The sequence below is a fragment of the Cebus imitator genome, unplaced genomic scaffold, assembly GCF_001604975.1.
Source record: "Cebus imitator isolate Cc_AM_T3 unplaced genomic scaffold, Cebus_imitator-1.0 Scaffold491, whole genome shotgun sequence".
Classification (NCBI taxonomy): Eukaryota; Metazoa; Chordata; class Mammalia; order Primates; family Cebidae; genus Cebus; species Cebus imitator.
The window spans coordinates 2307746-2330348 of NW_016107806.1; the positions used below are offsets into that span (position 1 = coordinate 2307746).

A 22603-nucleotide genomic window follows, 5' to 3' on the forward strand; every position below is an offset into this window, starting at 1 on the left:
GATTGCACCACTGCACTCCAGCCTGGGGCCTGGTGACAGACAGAGCAAGACACTGTCACAAAAAAAAAAAAAAAAAAAGTTAATTTGTCAAATGTAAATGTGCCTGTCTCCAAGGGAGCAGTTGCTGAAATCTGAGTCGTTTCCCACCCTGCCCCTGACCCCCTGCAGAGGCTGGGGTGGGAATAGATGGTTCTTCAAACTACCAGAAGCTCTAAACTCTGCCTCCTGCCAGTGGTCAGGCCTCCTCCACCTGACCCTTCACCCAAGGTGATGGGGTACCTAACCATAGGGCCAACTGGGGGGCTTCTCTCTCTGCTTCTGCAGGAACTCAACCAAATAGCATGTACAGAGCAACCTCTGTGTGGCCAGCTGGCTTTCAGCCCTGGGGTTGGGAGGTGCGGGGTGGATTTGGGAACCTGATCCCAATCCCAGGACTGCTGCCTGAGGAACCTCCAGTCTTCTAGGAGAAAAGCAAAGAAAGGTACCTAAAGCAGAGTTATTCAGTGCCCCAACTGGGCCTGTGTGAGGGTCCCACCATTGTTTGCTTGAGAGGCAGATCCTAGTAAGCCTAAGTCAAGGAGGATGATGCACAGCGCAGGCAGGCCCGTAGGTCCCCGAGGGCAGGGCCTCCAGGCTTCCCATTCTTTCATGGTTCCCACAGCGCTCAGGCCCCACTGGGCTCACAATAAGCTTCAATGCCCGCTTTTGACTGAACCTTTCCCCTTTGTATCTGTCTCTGTGTCTCTCAGCATCTCTGTCTCTACGGGTCTCTGGCTCTCTCTTGTTTCCCAACATCCTTCCCGAGCCCCTGGGGAGCAGAACTGGGGGAGCCCGGCAGTGGGAACGGGACAGCGTCCTGTTCTCACCAAGGACAATAAGGGCCGGAAAGGGCTGGAGCCAAGGCCTGGCGCAGACTCCCCTCCCTGCCTGCCCTGGGCGCCCCCATCCCCCGCCCTGACCCGCAGGCAGGACCTAAGTGCCAGTCCTCGGGGAGTCAGCCTCCTTGCCCTTCGTCTCACATTCCCCCTGCCCTCCCTTTTCTCTGGAGGCATCACTTCTGCCCCCAGGAACCTGCAGAGCGAGCGCCCTCCCGCCATCCTCCACTCTCCCCGTCCCCTGCATTATTTACTCCTGTTTCCGGAGCTGGCTGCGGGTGCCGGCGGTGTCAGGGCCACGTGTGAGGGAGCAGGAGGAAACATCTGGCTTCCCTCTGTTCCCCAGGGGTGGGGACGCTTTCTCTCCCTCAGGCCTACCGCCTCCTCCGGGGTGGAGCTGAGCCCCAGGAGTCCAGGGGCCAAGAGGTTAGCACCTTTGCCCTTCTCACCCTCAGGGCTCTGGGAGCCTTGGAGTCCTCACGCCCCTTACCTAATGATAGTGATTAGGTGGCTGTGGTACTCCTGCCAGGGTTAATTGGCAGGTCAGGTGCAGGCAGCCTGCAACCAGGCAGGGAACAGAGCTGCGACGTCGGCGCCAACCTGTCCTGTAAATGCACTCATTCCCTGAGGAAAGCATCATTATTCCTGGGCCACATGCTGCCCCTGGTGCCTACGCAGTAGTGGCAGCAGGTGCTCAGATCCCTTGGCACTGCCCTGGCACCTGCTCTCCGGCTCCTTCCCACCCTCCTCTAGCCACAGAGATGATGCTTGCTGCTGGTCCCCACCCAAGCCAGCACCCGCTGTGGAAGGCATGGTGGCCTCTGGTGGTTGGACCCCACACCTCCCCCATCCACCACAAGCTGTGTCTGTGCTCACCTGAACTGGGACCTGACCCTCTGCCCAGTGCTCCCACTTCGCGTTAGGACAAAGTCGAGGTTTGACAGTGAGACTTAGAACTAACCCAGCCTCCCCTTAAGCCCAGAGACTGTCTTGGACAACCTCACCTCATCTCCCAGAGGGTCTCAGCTATCACAGCCCACCGCGCCACCCCTCCCAACCAGCAATACAAAACGAGTGAGTCCGAGCCTAGAGCGGCCATCCTATCAGGGAGGCTGTCTCTGGTCTCCACTGAACTTTCTGCCTCCATTCCCAGCCTACAGAGAGAAGAGGCTTAATTCAGGATTCAATCCTTCCAAATGAACCAGTCTTTCGAGTCTTCTGAGAAGGCTCGCCTCCCAGAGAAGGACCCAGCAGCAACGAACGCCCCTCCCGGCCCACAGGGCTGGCTAACCTGGGAGGGTGTTGCTAGCCTCCAGGAGGGAGACGTGGGTCCATGGCGCCCCCTGCAGGCGTCTTGGATAAGCTGCCTAGCACTTCCTCCTCGGCCAGGTTATCGAAGGGCAAGTGTCTGCGGTTCTAGCCAAAGATAGGAGTGGAGTGGGTGGCCTCTAATCCTTGACCAAAACTCTACTCACTTCTTCATCTTCGTTGGGTCTTCTTCCCTAACTCAGGCAGCTATGGACAGGATTTTGTTTGTTCTGGACAGGTTATTTCATTCAACCAACCCACATCTGTTCTGAGACCGAGTCTCACTGTTGTTCAGGCTGGAGTGCAGTGGCACAATCTCCACCCACTGCACCGCCCACCTCCCGGGTTCAAGTAATTATCATGCCTCAGCCTCCCAAGTAGCTGGGAATACAGGCGCGTGCCACCACAGCCCACTAATTTTTGTATTTTTCGTAAAGACAAGGTTCCCCATGTTGGACAGGCTGGTCTCAAACTCCTGACCTCAAGTGATCCACCCACCTCGGCCTCCCAAAGTGCTGAGATTACTGGCTTGAGCCACTGCCCCCAGCCCAACCCACCAGTCTTTATTGTCCATTATCAGACTCTGGAATAGACAAAGCTAACCAAGACAAGGTGCGCACCCTAAAGCCCACACCACTCAGCACGAGGCAGGGCACCTAGGTGCCCCAAAGAACAGGCACTCTGCACAGAGTTGTTCCTCATGACAGCACAGACAGGACAGGGTGGAAGTAGCCAGCTGCCTCATTTCCATCAAGCCTGGCTCAAAGGTTAGTGTCCTTGCTCCTCCTGTTTTATATATACTTTGCTAAAACTTAGGAAGTTCCCAGTGTCTTGGCTACAAGACAGAAAAAATGAAGGCACCAGAAGAGAGGCTAGGAGCAGTTGACCGCCCTGGAGAGTCTTTCTAAACATAGGCATATATTCATGCTGGAGTAGAATGGATAGGTCCTGGGCAGCATCAGAAGGGAAGTCCCACCTATGCACTTGCAGCAGAAAGGGCAGGGTGCTCATTTGCTCAAGGCAGCTAGCTGGAGTGGTAAAGTTATCACATGGAACCCCATCAAACAGTGTAGGGGTGAGGGACCTTTCCTTCCTTTACTCTTTTGCTTCAAGTTCCCTTCTGGTGCTGACAGACATGATGCCTGCATTGCAGCCTTTACCCCTTTCCCCAAAGGTCAAGACTGCAGAACATTCATGTCCTTTTCTTCCATGATGAGATGCACACGAGTATGTCACTCCAGTGCCTGGCCAAATACCTGGCACCGATGGTGTTCAACAGATATTTGGTAAAAATGAATGTGGGAGGAAGGAAAGCCTCACCATTCCCAAGCTCTGAAAACGGTAGGTGCCCAAATGTCTTAACATTCTGTACACCTAAGCTGGGCACTGGTAGATGAGGTCCACAATATATCACAATTCACAGAGCTACAAAGAATCAACTTTATTGAACAATCAGGGTCAATTTCTCTTCTTGCTCTTGCCTGTGACCTTGGCTTGTGTGAGGACTGGAGCTGCTGCCTGGTACAGGGTGGAGGAGATCTTGTTGATGTAGTAGAGACCAACCATGGAGAAGATGAAGCTATACGGTGAAGACAGAAAGGTCATGGCACCAGTAGGCATGCTGCCAGCCCGGTGCCTCCTAGGGAAGACACTAGCATCAGGAAAAGAATCCAAGCTCAGGTTTAGGAAAATAGGGAAGGACAAAGGAGGGAGAACAGAGGGAGAGGTAGGTGTGGATGGAAAAAGTCTGGCACCATCACAGTAGGATCCAGTGCCAAAGAACAGAATGCTACACCCCTTACCCAGCTGTCAGGAACATACCAGGTGGTGACACAGACTCGGTGGATGAGGCCAGATGCAAAGAGAGCCAACAGGAGGCACAGCAGAACTAGGGAGGCAAGAAGAGACAAGGAGAGCAACGGTCAGAATGGAAATACCAGGCATTAGTATGTGGAGTCCAGGAGAAATCTGGGGCTCTCTGCATCTTGGGGAACCTGCTTAGAAGGGAATGCATGACAACAGCAAGAAGATTCAAGTGACCTTAATGATACCCAGAACATGGAGGCCGGAGGCTGAGGGTGGTGGCCTGGGATCCCAGCACTTTGGGAGGTTGAGATGGGTAGATCACCTGAGCCCAGGAGTTTGAGGCCAGCCTGAGCAATAAAGTGAGAACCCATCTCTAAAATAAAATAAAATATAAAAATTTAATTTAAAAAAAAATAGCCAGATGTGGTGGTACACACCTATAGTCCCAGCTACTCAGGAGGATGAGGTGGGAGGAACCCTTGAGCCCAAAGTTCAAAGCTGCAGTGAGCTGTGATTGCACCACTGCACTCCAGCCTGGGCAACAGAGTGAGACCCTTTCTCTTTCTTTTTTTTTTTTTTTTTTTTTGAGACGGAGTTTTGCTCTTGTTACCCAGGCTGGAGTGCAATGGCGCGATCTCGGCTCACCACAACCTCCGCCTCCTGGGTTCAGGCAATTCTCCTGCCTCAGCCTCCTGAGTAGCTGGGACTACAGACACGCGCCAGCATGCCCAGCTAATTTTTTGTAGTTTTAGTAGAGACGGGGTTTCACCATGTTGACCAGGATGGTCTCGATCTCTTGACCTCGTGATCCACCTGCCTCGGCCTCCCAAAGTGCTGGGATTACAGGCTTGAGCCACCGCGCCCGGCGAGACCCTTTCTCAAAAAAGAAAAAAAAAGAGCCAGAGGCGGTGGCTCCACACCTGTAATCCTAGCACATTGGGAGGCTGAGGTGGGTGGATCACCTGAGGTCAGGAGTTCAAGACCAGCCTGGCCATCATGGTGAAACCCCATTTTTAAAAAGAAATAAATAAATAAAGATAAAAAGAAAAGAAAAAAAAGAACATGGATGTAGATGTATATATTTTTTTCTTTTTTTAACCAGCTCTGCCCCAAATCTCACATAACCTCCTGGCTTTCCTCCCATAAAAGGGAAAAGGAAAGGTGATAGACAACAGAGCCTGAAGGGCAAGGTACGTTCCCATTTGGGGAATCCAGTTAAGGCCTTTCCAACAGAAGCCAGCCAATAAGAGTCAATTCATTAAGCTGAGTGACCAGTATTGGAAGTTGAGGGCCTTGCTCCCTGGACACAGGTTTGGAGGGCAGAGGGCTTGGATCCACTTGTTCATGGGGGCAGGAAAGGACTTTAGGTTATTTGGAATATGGGAGAGAAGGTGGGAAGACAAAAGCAAGGACAAACAGGACCCCACATGCCTCGGTAGAGTGCTGGGAAGGCAAAGAGGGCCAAGAACTTTGCCCCACCACAGTGGAATCTTTTTTTTTTTTTTTTTTTTAAAGTTTTGAGGCAGAATTGCACTCTGTCGCCCAGGGTAGAGTGCAGTGGTGCAATTTCAGTTCACTGCAACCTCAACCTCCTGGGCTCAAGCAATCCTCCCACCTCAGCTTCCTGAGGAGCTGGGACTACAGGTATATACCACCATAGGCAGCTAATTTTGTATTTTTTGTAGAGATAGGGTCTATCTATGTTGCCAAGGCTGGTTTTGAATTCCTGGAGCCAAAGGATCTGCCAGCCTCCACCTCCCAAAGTGATAGGATTACAGGCATGTGCCATCCCTCCCAGCCAATAGAAGCAAGTGAAAGGCCAAGCACAGTGGCTCACGCCCGTAATCCCAGCACTTTGGGAGGCTGAAGTGGGTGGATCACTTCAGATCAGGAGTTCAATACCAGCCTGACCAACATGGTGAAGCCCCATCTCTAATGAAAATACAAAAATTAGCCAGGTGTTGTAGCGCATCCCTGTAATCCCAGCTACTTGGGAGGCTGAGGCAGGAGAATCACTTGAACCTGGGAGGCAGAGGCTGCAGTGAACTGAGTTTGTGCCATTGCACTCCAGCCTGGGTGACAGAGCAAGAGTCCCTTTCAAAAAAAAAAAAAGCAGCAAATGAAGATAATACATATGGAAACAAAATCTAACAGAGAGAAGTTCCAGGACTGCTGGATGGAAGAAACTATGGAAGCCTGCAAAAGGGCTATGCAGAGAAAGCAAGTCCTAAAACAGGGCAAAGAAATGAGGGCAGCCAGGCACAGTGGCTCATACCTGTAATCCCAGCATTCTGGAGGCCAAAACAGGAAGATCACTTGAGCCCAGGAGTTCGAGACCAGCCTGGGCAACATGGTAAAACCCAATCTCTACAAAAACTTAAAACATTAGGCTGGGTATGGTGGCTCATGCCTATAATCCCAGCACCTTGGGAGGCCAAGGTGGGCAGATCACCTGAGGTCGAGAGTTCGAGACCAGCCTGACCAACATGAAGAAACCCCATCTCTACTAAAAATACAAAATTAGCTGGGTGTGGTGGCACATGCTGTAATCCCAGCTACACTGAGGGCTGAGGCAAGAGAATTGTTTGAACCAGGGAGGTAGAGGTTGCAGTGAGCCAAGATTGCGCCATTGCACTCCAGCCTGGACAACAAGAACAAAACTCTGTCTCAAAAAATAAATAAATAAACAAACAAACAAACAATAAGCTAGGTGTGGTGGCACTCACTGGTAATCCCAGCTACTGGTAAGACTGAGGTGGGAAGATCACTTGAGCCCAGAAGGTCAAGGCTGCATAAGCCATGATCACACCACTGCACTACAGCCTGGGTGACAGAGTGAAACCTTGTCTAAAAAAAAAAAAGAAAAGATTAAGGGCAACCGTGATAGATCTTTGTTTTGCCAGATGAAACTACAGGCGTGTACCACACCTGGCATCTGCTGTGAATTTCTGAGCATGTGGCATTCCTTAAGTGATCTGGCCTTAACGCTTAATTTGCATTACAAATTTAATTGTCTATACATAACTAAATCATCAATTCCTGATTACATGAGCAATTGAACAAGAATTACTGCAAACAGGAAATAATCTAACAGTTATTCTGATTGGGTCAGGATTCCTGCTGCCACAGAAATTTGGTGCCTCTAGTATTTAGACTCTTCCCAATCCCCTCAAATAGCTAGAATTCTTGGCTGGGCACGGTGGCTCATGCCTGTAATCCCAACACTTTGGGAGACCCAAGTTGGGTGGATCATCGGAGGTTGGGAGTTCAAGACCAGCCTGACCGCCATGGAGAAACCCCGTCTCTACTAAAAATACAAAAAATTAGCTGGGCATGGTGGCACATGCCTGTAACCCCAGCTACTTGGGAGGCTGAGGTAAGAGAATCACTTGATCCTGGGAGAAGAAGGTTGTGGTGAGCTGAGATCACACCATTGCACTCCACCCTGGGCAACAAGAGCGAAACAGTCTCCCAAAAAAAAAAAGTAGAATTCTCTAATATTGAGTCAATTTCACATCAGAAAGCCATAGTGAACTTGGTCCTGCTGCTTCTTCTGGTGGGAACAAGGATCACCTCCCAGAGAATAGATGCAAAACATCAGCCCAAACTTGCCTATTCCCCTCAAACCTTCCCTGGGAGCTGGCCAGAAGGTACCAAAGTTTCATGCTTTCCAAGGTCTTCTCTTCCAGCTCCAATTCCAGGAGGTATACAAGGTGCAGAATCAAAAAGCGTCACCTGTCTTCAGACAGCTTTAGTAAACGTATTTCTCCTTAAAAACCTTTATATCTAAGCATCTGGAAATGCAGTATCCTGTTTCAGAGGGTTAAAAAGGAGAAAGTTCAAATACTCAAGCTCCAATTTTTACTTACTCTCAGGGAAGATCTTTGCTTGGAATCCTTTGCCAAAGACAAGATTCTCCAGATTATTGAAGGCCTGTTCGAGGGAGTTAAGGAGTAGGGCGTGCAACGGGGACAGAGCTGTGTGGGGAAGGCGAAGGGCACATGCCTACGTGGCCCGCCCCCTCCCACCGCAGGGAGGATACAGTGAGGGAGAACACAAAGAGGCCCGAGCCAAGCAGGCCGCCCTGGATGGTGAGCCACTCGGTGGAGGCCAGCTGACGGCTGTACATCTGCATCCCCGCGAAGAGCAGCAGGGACAGGAGGGAGGACAGCGCCAGCGAGGTGCCTGTACCCACCACTGGAGGGAATGGGAGAAGAGACGGAGTCAGGCTTGGCCCTCCCTCCAGCAGCTACAGGCAGATTCGGCCGGTCCCGAAACTCCGGGGGCCGACCCGCTCCAAGAACTCCGCTGGGACTGCAGCCACATTCCCCAACTCCCCACACCGCACGGTGACCTCCAGGTACTCCCCAGCTCCGGACACCCCGAACCATCTCGTTCTGTGGTAATGCCCACTCCCCGGAACTCAGGACACGTCAGCTCTGCTGGCAGAGGACGAGGAAAGCTTGTCCACCCCAACCCCGACCCCCGCTAGCACTTCCCGGGGACCCCACCGGTCCCGTTACCCATCATTCCCCGCCCGTGAGTCCAGTCGGCGCCTCTGACCAAGAAAGCGGAGCCGAACCAGGTACGGTTAGCTATGCGCATGCGTCAGCGCTTAACTCGAACTTGCTATTCCCGGCGTCTTCCTCTTTCGTCCTCTCGGCGCCTGGACGCAGCGCCCTCTTGCGACAGGGAGGAAATACTGCGTCGAGGGGGCATCTTCGGCCACCGCCCTGGTCCCCAGACTTTCCTCCCTGGTGCATCTGCTGCCACTCTGTACAAGCGGCACTTATCTCTTTAAGTCACTGAGCCCATGCCTGTGGCATCTATCCCATCTCTTTTCTTTGCCATTTCTGTCATCTCTATTCCACGTTCCTAAAACCTCCCTGCCTCATGATCATTGCCTCAACATCTCCCAACCCAAAATTTAGTGCTCCCAACCCGGAACCCATTTTCCTCTGAAACTAACCCCCGGCTTAATATGAGTAAGCTTAGGAGCCAATGAAAATTGAGAATATCAGAAATGGCTCCCCCCTCAAATACCTTTGCATATTACCCAACCCCCCGACCGGCTTTTGAGAACCACGTGGGGATAACTATTTCCCACCCCCTACCCCGACGGGCGCTGTTCGAGGCAGGTCCCTGGAGCATGCGCAGTGACACCTCACCCCCCAGCCTTCCTCACACCCCCACTGGGCTCCTGCATTAAGCCCGGGGTTCGCAGCCGCAGCCGGGATCGGGCATCCGGGGGCGGGCGGGCACGGTAGGGCCATGGCAGAGGGTGAGGATATGCAGACCTTCACTTCCATCATGGACGCACTGGTCCGCATCAGTGTGAGTTAAGGTGGGGTCGAGGGAAGGGGGAGGCGTATAGGGTTCTGGGGCAATCTGGGACTGGAACAGGTGGGGATCCAGGAAGATGCTGGGATGTATGCAGCGGGCTAGCGATGGCAGAAATGGTTGGGAGGGTCGGGATGCAGGTATGAGAGTAATCCCGGGAGCAGCCCGGAGGTGAGTGCCGTGAAGGCGTCGGCGTGCCAGGGCTGGGGAGCTAGGAGCAGCCCAGACGCAGCGGGTGGGCTGGGGTGGCCTCCAGCAGTGCACTGGGGCTGGGGCTTCAGGGGAAAGGCGCTGCTATGAGGAGGGGACGTGTGAGCTTGGATATTTTCCAAGAAAACTGAGGACAGGTGGGGGATGATGTAGGAGCCGCCGCACAGTGCAGTTCCCAATTTGGACCCCTCCCCAAGACCCCACCCCACGCACCCCCACTCAGGGCTGCTTCTGAGCCTGCGGTTGTCATGGCAACCGGTACCCGGCTCTCCCAGGGGCGGTGCCAACCGTGCTCCCCCCCACCACTTCCTCCCCCCCTCCTTGTCCCTCCCTCCTTTGTGTCAGCTGCGCCCCTGACCGGGATGGCTGCGAAGAGAGGGACCAAGGTGAGGTGTGGGGGTGGGGCATAGCCTGAGGACCCCCACTCTCGCCACCAAGAGGGGGAGGGGGACTTCCGGTGGGGAGGGGGCGAGTAGGCGGGGCTCTTAATTCCCTCGCTAGCTCGGAGAAGCGGGTGCTGCTGACCGGGTTGCGCTGCCGGAGAGGGCGGGAGGGCCTGATGGGGGCGAAGGGGAATGGGTTGGTCAGAGGGACTGGAGGAGACCGATGGGGAAGTGAAGGATGGGAATGGAGGCTGGAGCGGCCGCAGGCCGGAGCCGCGGCAGGACGAATAGAGCCAGCAGGATGGAGAGCCAGCTTCGCCTGGCTGTAGGGAGGAATCATGGCATGGGGGTGCGGCTAGAGAAGGGAGTGGGGGTCTGCATGGAGCTGCAGAATGGGCGGTGTCCTTGAGAAAAATGCCAGGGGCGAGCTGCCCAGAGATGGGGGATGGAAGCAGGTGAGGGGGCTGCCAGCTGGGGCTGCTGCGGCTGGAGAAATGGGGATTGGGCTTGAGGCTGGAGAGGACACAGCGCCAACGATCCCTCCTCTGGGCCTTTAGCTCTGCAGCAGGGAAGCAGAGGTCTGGAAAGGTCTGTGAACCAGCCCAAGGCAAGTGCTGGGGAAAAGCTGCAGGTAGCTTATCTCGCTCCTTCTTCAGACCCCTAGGGTATCCAAGGGCAGCCAAGGGGCTGCTGAGGTATACCTAGGTGTCCAAGCGCTGACCTAGCCTCCTGGTCCCTCCACAGACCAGCATGAAGAACATGGAGAAGGAACTGCTGTGCCCAGTGTGTCAAGAGATGTACAAGCAGCCACTGGTGCTGCCCTGTACCCACAATGTGTGCCAGGCCTGTGCCCGGGAGGTCTTGGGCCAGCAGGGCTACATAGGACATGGCGGGGACCCCAGCTCCGAGCCCACCTCTCCTGCCTCCACCCCTTCCACACGCAGCCCCCGCCTCTCCCGCAGAACTCTCCCCAAGCCAGACCGCCTGGACCGGCTGCTTAAGTCAGGTGGGACTGGGGCCTGCAGGGTGGGGGTGGGAATGCCGAGCTATTCATCAGGAAGATGGAAGAAGTCCATCACTGGTCGGGGCATCTGTCTGTCTTTCTAGGGGGTGGAGATACTGCTTATGCAGGCTCGAATGAGAGCTGAGTTCTGGCATAATGAAAATCTAATTTAATTTAACAGGTTTCCCCACACCCAGCCAGCTGTAACTGTCACATCCTCTCCCTCCCTGGTTCATCCACAGGCTTTGGGACATACCCTGGGAGGAAGCGAGGTGCTTTGCACCCCCAGGTGATCATGTTCCCGTGCCCAGCCTGCCAAGGTGATGTGGAGCTTGGGGAGCGGGGCCTGGCAGGGCTTTTCAGGAACCTGACCCTGGAGCGTGTGGTGGAGCGGTACCGCCAGAGTGTGAGTGTGGGAGGTGCCATCCTGTGCCAGTTGTGCAAGCCCCCACCACTAGAGGCCACCAAGGGCTGCACAGAGTGCCGCGCCACCTTCTGCAATGAGTGCTTCAAGCTCTTCCACCCCTGGGGCACCCAGAAGGCCCAGCATGAGCCCACCCTGCCCACCCTCTCCTTCCGCCCCAAGGTGAGCCAGCCCTTACAAGGCCTGGGGAGGGAGGGACATGCTGCTCCAGGTGGGCCGGGGTGCCTGGCATTGTGGGTTTCCAAAAGGAGATGGGAAGAGTTTTCCACTGCCAAGCACTTACCTCTGGAATCTGTAAGAAAGTCACCGGACAAATCATTTAACAACTTCGGGCCTCCATCTGATTTACTGCAGGGGGATGGTAGTATCTACCCTGCAATAGCCATACCTGAAGGGTTGTTGAGAGGATGGCGTGAGATAATGTTTGTTCACTAAAAAGTGTTATCTGCACACTAAAAAGGTTTGTGTGCATTCACTCACTAAACAAATATTTATTGAGCACCTACCTATGTGCATGGTGCTATTCTAGGTGTTGGAGATACAGCAGTAAACAAGATGGACAAGGTTAATTATTAACTACCAGGCTTAGAATAATTGTCATCATTGTTACTGTTACTACCACATATCCCAGTGAGAGAGATGAAGGGAGGTGCAATGCTGGTGAAACGGGCACCGCCCGGAGACTGCAGGAAAGGCTGGCTTTGATGCCAGTGTGGACCACCAGGTGGCACTGTGGAGCACCACCGGCAGATTTCTCCACTCCCATCTTGCCAGTGGAGGGAGGGCACCAAACTGCTGTCGTGATAGCATAGCACCCTTACCCACACCATTGACTGACCATCCCATTGCTCTTTGTGTCCCTAGGGTCTTATGTGCCCAGACCACAAGGAAGAGGTGACCCACTACTGCAAGACATGCCAACGGCTGGTATGTCAACTCTGCCGGGTGCGGCGCACCCACAGTGGGCACAAGATCACACCAGTGCTCAGTGCCTACCAGGCCCTCAAGGTAAGGACTCCCCTCATCCAACCCTAGTATCAACCCACACTCTTACCCTCTTGCACCTCCTCCCAACTGCTGGCTTCTGCAGAGCTGGGCGTGATGCCCACCTCTTTCTTCTTCCCCCTCAGGACAAGCTGACAAAGAGCCTGACATACATCCTGGGAAACCAGGACACGGTACAGACCCAGATCTGTGAGCTGGAGGAGGCTGTGAGGCACACCGAGGTGAGGGAGGGCACAAAGGTGGGCCCTGGGCCCTGCCTGGGAGTGGGGACAGGAAGGGGGTGTGGGTGGTCATGACCCAATCACCTCATTGCTAGCTCAGGAAGCCCGTAAGGTATCCAGGTTCTGGTTAAACCAGGTTGGCGGAAACACCATTGCCCCAGGCCAGGCTATACCTGGGCTGCAGTGGGGGCAGGGTGGTTATAGCTCGGGAGAAAGAGAGCTCAGAAAACCCCACACATAGCTCCGATGCTCTCAGGTTCAGGTGCCTACCAAGGATGGCACACATCCCTAGTGCTAGAGTGAGGTGACAAATGATGACCTTCTCCCAGGTTGTCTGAGCTAGCTAACATGGGGATGGGCAAATAAGGATGGCATAGATGCCAATGGACATTAGTGCAGTCCGAGTGGACATTAGTGTAGCCATGGCCTCTTTGATTTGGATGAGTCACTAAGGGGTCAGGATTATGATGTGGGGATCCAGGAAGGTTAGCACAAATGATTGGGAGTTGAGTCCATCTAGAGGTGCCTTTGCAACCATGAGCCCAGACCCTGTAGGAACGGGTGAGCAGGATTTCCCCAGACCCCTCGTGACCTTAGCCACACTGTGGCGTCCGAGGAGGCCGGTGCTAGTGCTACCTCCACAAAGAAGATCGTAAGTCACACATCCTTTGGGTGTTGCTCCCTGGGCAGGTGAGTGGTCAGCAGGCCAAGGAGGAGGTGTCACAGCTGGTGCGGGGGCTGGGGGCTGTGCTGGAGGAGAAGCGGGCATCACTGCTTCAGGCCATTGAAGAATGCCAGCAGGAACGGCTGGCCCGTCTCAGCGCCCAGATCCAGGAGCACCGGAGCCTGCTGGATGGCTCGGGTCTGGTGGGCTATGCCCAGGAAGTACTTAAGGAAACAGACCAGCCTTGCTTTGTGCAAGCCGCCAAGCAGCTGCACAACAGGTACTCAGGGGCATGGGCTCCTAGGGGGCAGGGACATCGCGGGTGTGGGCAGCAGCTAGGACAATGTCTAGAGTACTGCCAGATGGAGAACTGGGGTTCTGAGGATTTTCCTGAGGCCAAACTGATACCAGCTCCCAAAGCAGTTGCCAAGGCTCTAGGGGCAGGCAAGACAGAGTCTAGAGGAAGGGTGGCTGCCCAGATGGCAGGACCTGACCCTTTCTTGCCCCCATGCCAGGATTGCCCGAGCCACTGAGGCCCTCCAGACATTCCGGCCAGCTGCCAGCTCCTCCTTCCGCCATTGCCAGCTTGACGTGGGGCGTGAAATGAAGCTGCTGACAGAGCTTAACTTCCTGCGAGGTAAGAAGATGACCAGGCCCCATGCCCAACCAGAGCCTTCTTCCCTTCCTCCCCAGCAGCGGGCCCGGGGGGCAGTGCCCACCGGGGACCTCCCGGCCTCCTGCCCGGCCTGGCCAGCCACTCCTCCCGCCCAGCCCACCCTGCCACACCGTCCTACCGCGCTCAGCGCTGCTTCTCCCTCTCTTTGTTTGTAGGCTGTGGCCACCGCGGACTCTGCTCCGGAGCACCCCAGGCAAGTCAGCGGCCCTGCCCCGGGGGCCCTGCCCGCCGCCGGCCCCTTCCCCCCCCACCGCTGCTCCCACGCATCTCGGCCACCCACTCATTTGCTTTCTTTTCTTTCCTGCCTTGTCCCCACCTCGTGGTCCTCCCGCTGGACCAATGCCCTGTCTCTCTCCTGCCTTCTTCAGGCGCTTGCCTAATCCTGGCCTTTCTGACCTTTTGTGCTTGTGACCCTTACCCTCTGACCTTGCACTTCCTTTCCTTTGACCTCCAACCGCTGCCATCAGCTTTTGCTGTCCCTCTGTTGTCCCCGCTTTCCACCTTGCTGCCTCCTGCATCTCTCTCCCGAGCCTGGTCCCCTTCCTTCCTGCTTGGCGCCCTCTTGCCTGTGGGCTCCAGTGGCCTCTGCCTGCCCCTCCCTGGGGCTCCTGTTAACTCATAGAATGTCTGAGCTGCAAGGGCCCCCAGAACTTACCTGATCTGATACTCTCCTTTGACAGGGGAGGGAACTGAGGCCCAGAAAGGGGGAGTGACTTATTCCAGGCCAGAGTGAGGTAGCAGCAGCCCAGAACTACCACACAGGCCTCCTGACCCCCAGCCCAGCGCTTTCCTGCCTCATTCTCTCTTGGGCCCTGCTCTGCCCCTCCTGTGCCCATTTCCCGGAGGAGTCCTTCCCCAGCTCCCTCTCACCCACACTCACCCCCCCGGCTCCCGCTGCTTTCCCTTTTCCTGCCTGCCCCTGCCCTCCATGCCAGGCCAGTGGCCAGGCCCTGACTGACCCCCGCTGTCTCTTCCAACAGCGCCTGAGGCCCCCGTCATTGACACCCAGCGCACCTTTGCCTATGATCAGATCTTCCTGTGCTGGCGCCTGCCCCCCCACTCACCACCTGCCTGGCACTATACTGTCGAGTTCCGGCGCACGGATGTGCCCGCCCAGCCGGGCCCCGCTCGCTGGCAGCGGCGGGAGGAGGTGAGGGGCACCAGTGCCCTGCTTGAGAACCCCGACACCGGCTCTGTGTATGTGCTGCGCGTCCGTGGCTGCAACAAGGCTGGCTACGGTGAATACAGTGAAGACGTGCACCTGCACACGCCCCCAGCACCTGGTGAGTGAGCAGGCACAGGTGGTTATGTAAAGGGTATGGGGTCTGCCAGGGCCCAGGCCCTGACGGTTGGTTCCAGGTGGCCACTAGAGAGGCCATGTAACATACTGGGTCACACACACTAGCTCTAGAGCTAGACTGCTTGGGTTCAAATCCCAGCTCTGCCTCTTACCAACCGTGTAGGTGGCTTTTGGCAAGTTTTTCACCCTCTCTGAACTTCAGAGTCCTTTTCCGTAGGGATAATGATAACATTAGCCAGGCACAGTGGCTCATACCTGTAATCCTAGCACTTTGGGAGGCCAAGGAGGGAAGGCTACTCGAGGCCAGGAGTTCAAGACCAACCTGGCCAACATAGCGAGACCCCATGCCTAAAAAATAAAGGTCAGGTACGTGGCTCATGTCTGTAATCCCAGCACTTTGGGAGGCTGAGGCAGGCAGATCACCTGAGGTCAGGAGTTCAAGACCAGCCTGACCAACATGGAGAAACCCCATATCTACGAAAAATACAAAATTAGCTGGGCGTGGTGGCGCATGCCTGTAATCCCAGCTACTCAGGAGGCTGAGGCAGGATAACTGCTTGAACCCAGGAGGTGGAGGTTGCAGTGAGCTGAGATCATGCCATTGCATTCCAGCCTGGGCAACAAGAGTGAAACTCCATCTTAAAAAATAAATAAAAAATAATTTTTAAAAATTGCTAATACTTACCTCATGGGGTGGTGAGAATTCAGCTGATGTGAGGCGCTCCATGGGAGTCTGAGTACAGTGTTCAGCTCATGGTTAGGTCTCATGAATGTTACTAACGTGACTCTAGAAAATAGTTTGGACTCCAGGGGGTGGGCATGAGAGGGGAGCCTTGCCACCCAAGTAGGGGCTGGGTATAAGGGCCAGGGGTGAACCCAGAGTGTGGGTTGGAAGACATAGGTTGATGGTGATGGCAGTGTGACCAGGTGGAACACAACAGCGGGGTCTGTCCCTGGGGCTGGCAACAAGTAAGGGATTAGAGGAAGCACCATGAGTCAGCCAGGTCCAGAGCCCTGGTTTTGTGCCCACTGTCATCATGAAAACACTCTCTGAGGTCCCATGCCCATTTGGAATGCCCCCTTCTTTTTTCCTCCTGACTTCCATTCCAGTTTCCCATGCTCTGTTCTCCTGAACCCCCTGCCTGTTCCTGGTGGCTGAGCCCCCCCACAACGTCTTCCCTGTTCCGAAATCTCACAGCCCCCAGTACCAGTGTTTGCCCCTGAAGTTATTCCTCTGTCTCAACCCACTCCCTCCTTCCAGTCCTGCACTTCTTCCTCGATGGCCGCTGGGGTGCAAGCCGAGAGCGGCTGGCCATCAGCAAGGACCAGAGAGCAGTACGGAGTGTTCCAGGGCTGCCCCTGCTGCTGGCTGCTGACCGGCTGCTGACTGGCTGCCACCTGAGCGTGGACGTGGTCCTGGGCGACGTGGCTGTGACTCAGGGCCGCAGCTACTGGGCCTGTGCCGTAGACCCAGCCTCCTACTTGGTCAAGGTGGGCGTCGGGCTCGAGAGCAAGCTTCAAGAAAGCTTCCAGGGTGCCCCCGATGTGATCAGCCCCAGGTCAGGCCCCTCTGGAAGGGATGGGGTGTGGGGGTCCTGGTGGGAGTGAGGGGCAGGGCAGGGGTGGCAAGCGGAGCACAGATTTGGTGGCGTGGGGCCAGGAGAGGATTACGAGGGAGAAGTAGGAGCATGGAAGCCAGACTGGGAGCCCTGTGGCCAGGAGAGGAATGGGCTCAGCAAAAGGGCTTTCGAGGACCGATTTTCAGAGCGTGGTGTATGGTCGGGGAAGGGGATGATAGAAGAGGGGCCATCTCTGCTTCCTTCCCACCATCTGTCACTCTGGACCAATGCACCATCTCTCCAAGCGTCTGTGTCCTTTCTCCCTGATACTCCATTCCCAACACTGTTTCTCCACTAAACCATTGCTCTCCAAGACCTCCTCCACCCACGTCTTAAAATTCTTCCCTTAAACACCCCACCTCCATATCCCTCCTCTCCCCAACTCCCTGTTTAACACCCTCCCACCAATGCTTTTCTTCCTGAGCCTTCTCCCCAGCACTCTATCCCCCAATACCTCATTTCTTCAAAGCACATTCTCTCCAACACAAATCCCCTCCTAAACCCCACTGTCCCCAACCCCACATCCCTTTGACACCCTTCATCTGTGACACCAATCCACCCTCATCTATCTCCTGACACCCACCTTCCCAGCTTCCTTTCTCTCCTTAGTCAGTGATCTGGGATTCTTCCCAACATCCTCTAGTCCTCAGAACCCTCTCTCCAGCGTGATTTCCCCAACACCATCTTTCTTGACGCCTTTCCACATGCTCTACCAATGACTGTCTTTCCTGTCCTCCCTGCCAATGTGCCAAAGTGCTCTTGCCAATGTGCTTTCCTTTCAATGCTCTTTCCTACCGAACCCAAGCCCCTGACCCTGTACTCTACCCTGCCTCTTCAGCGATTTCTTTGCAACACCCCAAATCCATCCCTCCAACCTTCTGCTCCTCAGCATTCCATCCTTCCAGCATCTCCCTTCGGCACCTCATCCGTCACTCCATCCCTCAAAAATCTCGTACCCAATGCCCACTTCTGCAGGTACGACCCGGACAGCGGGCACGACAGCGGTGCCGAGGATGCCACAGTGGAGGCGTCGCCGCCCTTCGCTTTCCTAACCATCGGCATGGGCAAGATCCTGCTGGGGTCGGGGGCGAGCTCAAACACTGGGCTGACGGGGAGGGACGGCCCCACAGCCGGCTGCACAGTGCCCCTGCCGCCCCGCCTGGGCATCTGCCTGGACTACGAGCGGGGCCGGGTTTCCTTCCTGGATGCCGTGTCCTTCCGTGGGCTCTTGGAGTGCCCCCTGGACTGCTCAGGGCCTGTGTGCCCTGCCTTTTGCTTCATCGGCGGTGGCGCAGTACAGCTACAGGAGCCAGTGGGTACTAAGCCTGAGAGGAAAGTCACCATTGGGGGCTTTGCCAAGCTGGACTGAGCCTTCCAGTCCCCTCATGCAGACCTGGGGTCCTCCTGGGCCCTGGCCCCCAAACCTCTTTGCCCAGGTTGTTCCCCCCAAACTCTTCCTACAATGCGGCCCTGCCCCTTCCCCTGTGTCTATGTCTTCCCAGGGTTTTCTCTTGACCCAGGGGCTCTCCTCTGCCCACCTCTCTGGATGGCTCCCATTCTCTCCATTGCCTGTTAGCCCCACCCCCACTGCGTCTGCCCCATGCCCTGCCTTTGGCATCTCACCCAAGCCATGGAGAGAGCCCCTTCTCCATCCCTGTCCTGTGCCCCCAGGCTGATTGGGAGGGAGGGCCCCTGAACACTGGGCATGATCTCCAGCTCTGCCCTTGCCCTGCCAAGCTCCCTGCCCTGTTGATGCTGAACTGCAGCCTTGGGACAGGCAGGCTTTTGGGCTGGATGCTGTCCAGGCACTCCTGGTGAGGGGAAGGGGACCCTGTCATCCTGCTTTATTTATTTGGGTCCCGACACCCCGCAGCCGCATGCCCCTTAAGTCTCTCTTCTCTCTCTTGCATGCTTACCTGTCCTGCACCCATGCCAACGTGCCAAGTCTCCCTTGGGGACCCAGCTGAGTCTGGGTGTTCCCATAGGGTTGGGCCAGGCAAGGCTTCTGGTGCCTGCTGCCATCCCCCTGCAGTGGGCTCTGCTAGGCCTGTGCCAAGCAACAGCTGTTATTTTCATGGTTTATAAACAATAAACTGTGATGCCAGGCACATCTCTGCCTCCCCTGAGCGTGACCATTCCTCTTAGCTTCTGTGCTGGGTGTGGTGGGCAGGAGCGGGCAGGGTGCTGGGCTGTGGTTCTGGGCCGGCGTACCGGATAGATTTGGCACCTGAGGGAGGAGGGCCTCCTGCCTCACACGGCCTGGCCCGGCCTGAGCCCACCACAACCGCCAGGGGACGTAGCTCTCCGGCTGCCGGTGGCAGGCCCCAGCCAGGGTGTCTAGGCCGGTGGCACCCAGGCCCTGGGGGAATGCCAGGGCCTGCGGTTGAGGGGACAGGCAACATGCCTGGGCCCGAACGGGTCAGGGGACCAGAACTACTTCCCCATTCCCAGGGTGTTGCGGAGCCCACCCCAGGGGCAGTGCGCTGGTGGGGCAGCCAGGGTCAGGTGGGGGCCGGGCCTGATGCCAGTGCCCGGATCTAACTGGCCCCCGCTTATCTCAGCCCTGTTGACTCTGGGCTGTTATCACTGCCCTAGGATTTACTTCACACCCAGGCAGCTGAGAATAGAGGCACCTGGGGGCACCGTGCCAAGAGGAGAGGAGAGTATGGGCCAGGCAACGCCAAGGGAGAGCTGTTGGCGCACAGAGCCCAGTCACGCTAGCCCTCCAAAACCCGCCTGGGTTTCGTTTCCTCCTTCCTCTTGTGCTGCCAGGGTCAGCCAGAGGTGGCTCCCCAGGCCACCCCTCCTCCCCAACGTCACCTCCTCCTCACATCTCCTGCTTCTCAAACAAACCTGCTCCTTCCTGCCTCCTGGCCTCCCTGTCTCCTCCCCCAGGCCCCTCACACACATTCTGACCGACCGCCCTGCTGCCCACAGGTCACAGATGAAAGATCAGAAGTTGGTACAGCGGAAGACCATGTTTTATTCAGTCCTGTCCAGGTTCCCTGCCATCTCCGGGGTCTCTGGGCCAGACCTCCTGGGAGCTCCCACCGCACCACTCCCCAGGCATAAGCCCTCAGGGGCAGGCACGGGCTTCCACAGGCCGAGAAAGGTCCAGGAACTTGGTGAGGCCTCTGAGGGAGGCTGTGAGCAGCACACCTGAACTCCCAGCTCACCAGCCCAGAACAGGGTTTGGGGGCTCTGGCCCTGAAGAGCCGGAGTGGGGCGGACTGGCACTGGCTGACCACTCAGCTCAGCAGGCGACGTGCCCCTATAGGTTGGCAGAAGTGGCTGCCACCGCTGGGTTTGTGTAAGAGAGGCTGCTGCCACCATTACCTGCAGAAACCTGGGTGGAAGGAAAAGAGATCCCAGGTGAGAAGCAGAAGGTACCTCCCAGAGCCCCTGCATGGCACCCCAAGCTGGGTAATCCGTCCAGGGTTCTGGCCAGCTCTCAAAGGGTTAAGTCGGAGAGAGCACCTGCCACCCCACCAGCCAGGTGACTGTAAACAGGGCTGTCCTCCTCCCTCCGCTCTCCTTCACTCCTCCTTGGCTCTAATCAGCCCCCTTGGCCTCCCTTGCAACCCCTTTGTCCCTCCATTCTCTGTTGTTCCAGCCCAGGGAGGGTGTGTGTGTGTGTGTGTGTGTGTGTGTGTGTGTGTGTGTGTATATCTCTGTCTTTGTGAAACTGAGAGAGGGAGGTCTCCAGGAGGAAAATAGGAGCAAGAAAAATAAACTCCTCTCTCCTCCCCCACCCAGAGTGGTTTTCCAGCCTCAGGTGGCTCCAGTAATTATTTACTAGGTTCCATACAGAAAGGCCAGGGGAGGAAGGAGGGAGGGTTCGTTGCTTCCTTGAAGCTCCCAAGAACACTACTGGCACCCAGGCTCACCTGGTCTGCTGACACTCCTTCCTCTACCTAGGAAACCTCCCCTTACACCAGCCTTTCTTGGTCTACCCTCCATTCCCAGGAGATGATTAGGGGCACAGGGGCTCACCCCTATGACTTCAGGAAGGGCTCCCCTGCGCATCGTGCTCCACCCATTTTGCCTCTGGGTGCAAAAAAAAAAAAAAAAAGAAAAAAAAAAAAAAAAAAAAACTGCCGCGGTGACACCAGTTCAGCCAGCGCCAGCCAGCATGAATGCTGATGGCCAATGCTCTTTTAGGAATTCTGGCAGTGGGGCCACCCCCTCTTGAGGGCCCCTTTCTTCCGTGGTCTCCTCCCAGGCCTGTCCTCCAGGACTCTTCAGACCTCCGCCCCCCATCCTTGCCAGGCCCTCCTCTGCTCACTTCATGCCACTTCTCACCTCTTCCAAGCTCTCTGGGTTTTCCAAGTACCCCCTTCAGAACCCTCACCAGCCAAAGCCTCTGCCTCCCCCAGCCTGTGGGGCCCAACCTCACCTCCTCATAGGGGCTACGATTGGTACTTCCAGGGGGCACATAGCGCCCATGGGTGTGGTAGGTGGGGTACTCGCTCATAGGATGGTAGGCATCGCGGGCTGGAAAGATATCCAGCTGCCCGTAGTTCTTTCGGCGGCACTGCCAGACAGCCTGGGGATACAGGAGATTATGGTGGGCCACGGAGTGCCTTCAAGCAGCGGGGCTCTGATCAGGGCCAGGGACTGCACTCACCAAGGCAACAAGATAGATCACGGCCAGCGCAACCAGAACACAGACCAGCACCAGCAGCGCAATGCCCCAGCCTGGTACCCCAGCCCCGGACGGGGAAGAGACGGGAAATGGCACATCACGCACTAAAAGGAAAAGCAACGGTCAGGGCAGTCTCCCAAAGGAGGTGCCCCTCCTGCTGCCAGGACTAAGGAAAGGGCAGGGACCCAGACACTGGAGGGAGAGGGGCCACGGCATGGTGCCACGCTACAGGCAGGGAAGCAGCCTCACCGCTGGCTGCTGAGACATTCAGGTCGTATCTAGAGACTGCTTCTTCTTTACGGTCATCAAACTGTGTCTCCACATCTTGGACACTGGTGGTACCTTCTCGGAAGGCCAGAGTCGATTCTACCACCACAGATCCTGGCCTGGTCACAGGGAAATGGGCACTTCAGCCACGGGTCGCAGCTCTGGCTCGGTGCTCTCCCCCAACCCTGATGTGCCAGTCCCTCCCTACAGTCATGACAGCCACCCACCCTCCAACCACCGAGTCCACACCCAGAACTGTACCTGAACTTGATATTGAAGAGGCCCAGAAAATCCTCTTGTTTATAAATCTGCAAAAACTGGGATGAGAGGGAAAGGACTCAGGCTTGATGCAAAGGGTGTGGCCAGTTCTGAAGGCTGCTTCAGGGGAGCATGGGGAAGGAAAGACGGATACTCACCAATTCAGAAATGTTTCTCCGCAGCTCTTGGTAATAGTTGGTATTGGGATCTCCCAAAGAGGAGTTAAACTGGAGGTTGAAAATGCGAAAAGACAGGAAAAAGAAAGAGACCCCAATAGACAACTGGGGAGAAGTGCTGTGATTGGAGGAGGTGAGAGGAGGTACTATGCTATGGTGAGTGCTACTGGCAACAGTCTTGGTGCTATGGCTGGCAAGGGTGGCAGGAGTATCAGAATGGTGGCTGGGAGTTGAGAATGGCGTACTCTTGCTGCCTGGGATTGTGGTAGTCTCGGCGGCAGAGGTGCCATTGTGGACCAAAGTGGAAGCTGAGCCTGATGTCGAGCCTGAGGCCGAGGTGCCATGGTGGGCTGGAGTGGTGGTGGAGCCGTGGGCTGGAGCGGTGGTGGAGCCGGAGGCTGGCCCGGTGTCCGTGGCCGAGGT

At 56.0% G+C, this 22603-nt stretch overlaps 3 protein-coding genes across 10 annotated transcripts in view; 1 reads left to right on the top strand and 2 right to left on the bottom strand.

Annotated features, from left to right (window-relative positions):
• Positions 1 to 3609: 3609 nt before the first annotated feature.
• Positions 3610 to 8623, bottom strand: KRTCAP2 (keratinocyte associated protein 2). The gene is made up of 5 exons (XM_017513468.2): positions 8513 to 8623; positions 8032 to 8186; positions 7859 to 7922; positions 4005 to 4071; positions 3610 to 3762 (listed from the first exon to the last, which is right to left on the bottom strand). Exons 1-5 carry the CDS (start codon positions 8592 to 8594, stop codon positions 3642 to 3644), a joined length of 489 nt encoding a protein of 162 aa, XP_017368957.1. The 5' UTR covers positions 8595 to 8623; the 3' UTR covers positions 3610 to 3641.
• A 462-nt stretch (positions 8624 to 9085) lies between these two features.
• On the top strand, positions 9086 to 18961 carry TRIM46 (tripartite motif containing 46). 4 transcript variants are annotated; one of them, XM_017513467.2, is made up of 10 exons: positions 9086 to 9323; positions 10667 to 10928; positions 11168 to 11511; positions 12214 to 12357; positions 12480 to 12575; positions 13266 to 13519; positions 13755 to 13876; positions 14896 to 15198; positions 16477 to 16774; positions 17810 to 18961. In XM_017513467.2, exons 1-10 carry the CDS (start codon positions 9261 to 9263, stop codon positions 18201 to 18203), a joined length of 2280 nt encoding a protein of 759 aa, XP_017368956.1. In that variant the 5' UTR covers positions 9086 to 9260; the 3' UTR covers positions 18204 to 18961. The 4 variants fall into 4 exon arrangements, with proteins under 4 accessions (XP_017368956.1, XP_037588960.1, XP_037588961.1 ...); XM_037733032.1 differs by having other exon boundaries at positions 9128 to 9333; XM_017513466.2 differs by lacking the exon at positions 9086 to 9323 and adding an exon at positions 9826 to 9925.
• An 836-nt stretch (positions 18962 to 19797) lies between these two features.
• MUC1 (mucin 1, cell surface associated) overlaps positions 19798 to 22603 on the bottom strand; it is a 5022-nt gene continuing 2216 nt past the window's right edge. For 4 of the 5 annotated variants that reach the window (XM_037733079.1, XM_037733082.1, XM_037733080.1 and 1 more), the window contains exons 5-10: positions 22163 to 22603; positions 22008 to 22063; positions 21729 to 21865; positions 21462 to 21583; positions 21231 to 21380; positions 19798 to 20180 (exon numbers count right to left, since the gene is read on the bottom strand). In XM_037733079.1, the coding sequence (XP_037589007.1) occupies positions 20106 to 20180; positions 21231 to 21380; positions 21462 to 21583; positions 21729 to 21865; positions 22008 to 22063; positions 22163 to 22603 (981 nt within the window). In that variant the 3' untranslated portion in view covers positions 19798 to 20105. The remainder of the gene's footprint in view (positions 20181 to 21230; positions 21381 to 21461; positions 21584 to 21728; positions 21866 to 22007; positions 22064 to 22162) is intronic. The other variant, XM_037733078.1, reaches the window with a different exon arrangement.

Excerpts from the sequence above, each read along its gene's own strand:
- KRTCAP2 (XM_017513468.2), bottom strand. The coding sequence starts at position 8,594 with ATGCGCATAGCTAACCGTACCTGGTTCGGCTCCGCTTTCTTGGTCAGA. Across the intron at positions 4,072-7,858 it reads AGCAAAGATCTTCCCTGAGA|TTCTGCTGTGCCTCCTGTTG; the intron begins GTAAGTAAAAAT and ends TTGCCTCCCTAG. Across the intron at positions 3,763-4,004 it reads CGAGTCTGTGTCACCACCTG|CTTCATCTTCTCCATGGTTG; the intron begins GTATGTTCCTGA and ends TTCACCGTATAG.
- TRIM46 (XM_017513467.2), top strand. The coding sequence starts at position 9,261 with ATGGCAGAGGGTGAGGATATGCAGACCTTCACTTCCATCATGGACGCA. Across the intron at positions 13,520-13,754 it reads GCCAAGCAGCTGCACAACAG|GATTGCCCGAGCCACTGAGG; the intron begins GTACTCAGGGGC and ends CCCCCATGCCAG. Across the intron at positions 13,877-14,895 it reads AGAGCTTAACTTCCTGCGAG|CGCCTGAGGCCCCCGTCATT; the intron begins GTAAGAAGATGA and ends CTCTTCCAACAG.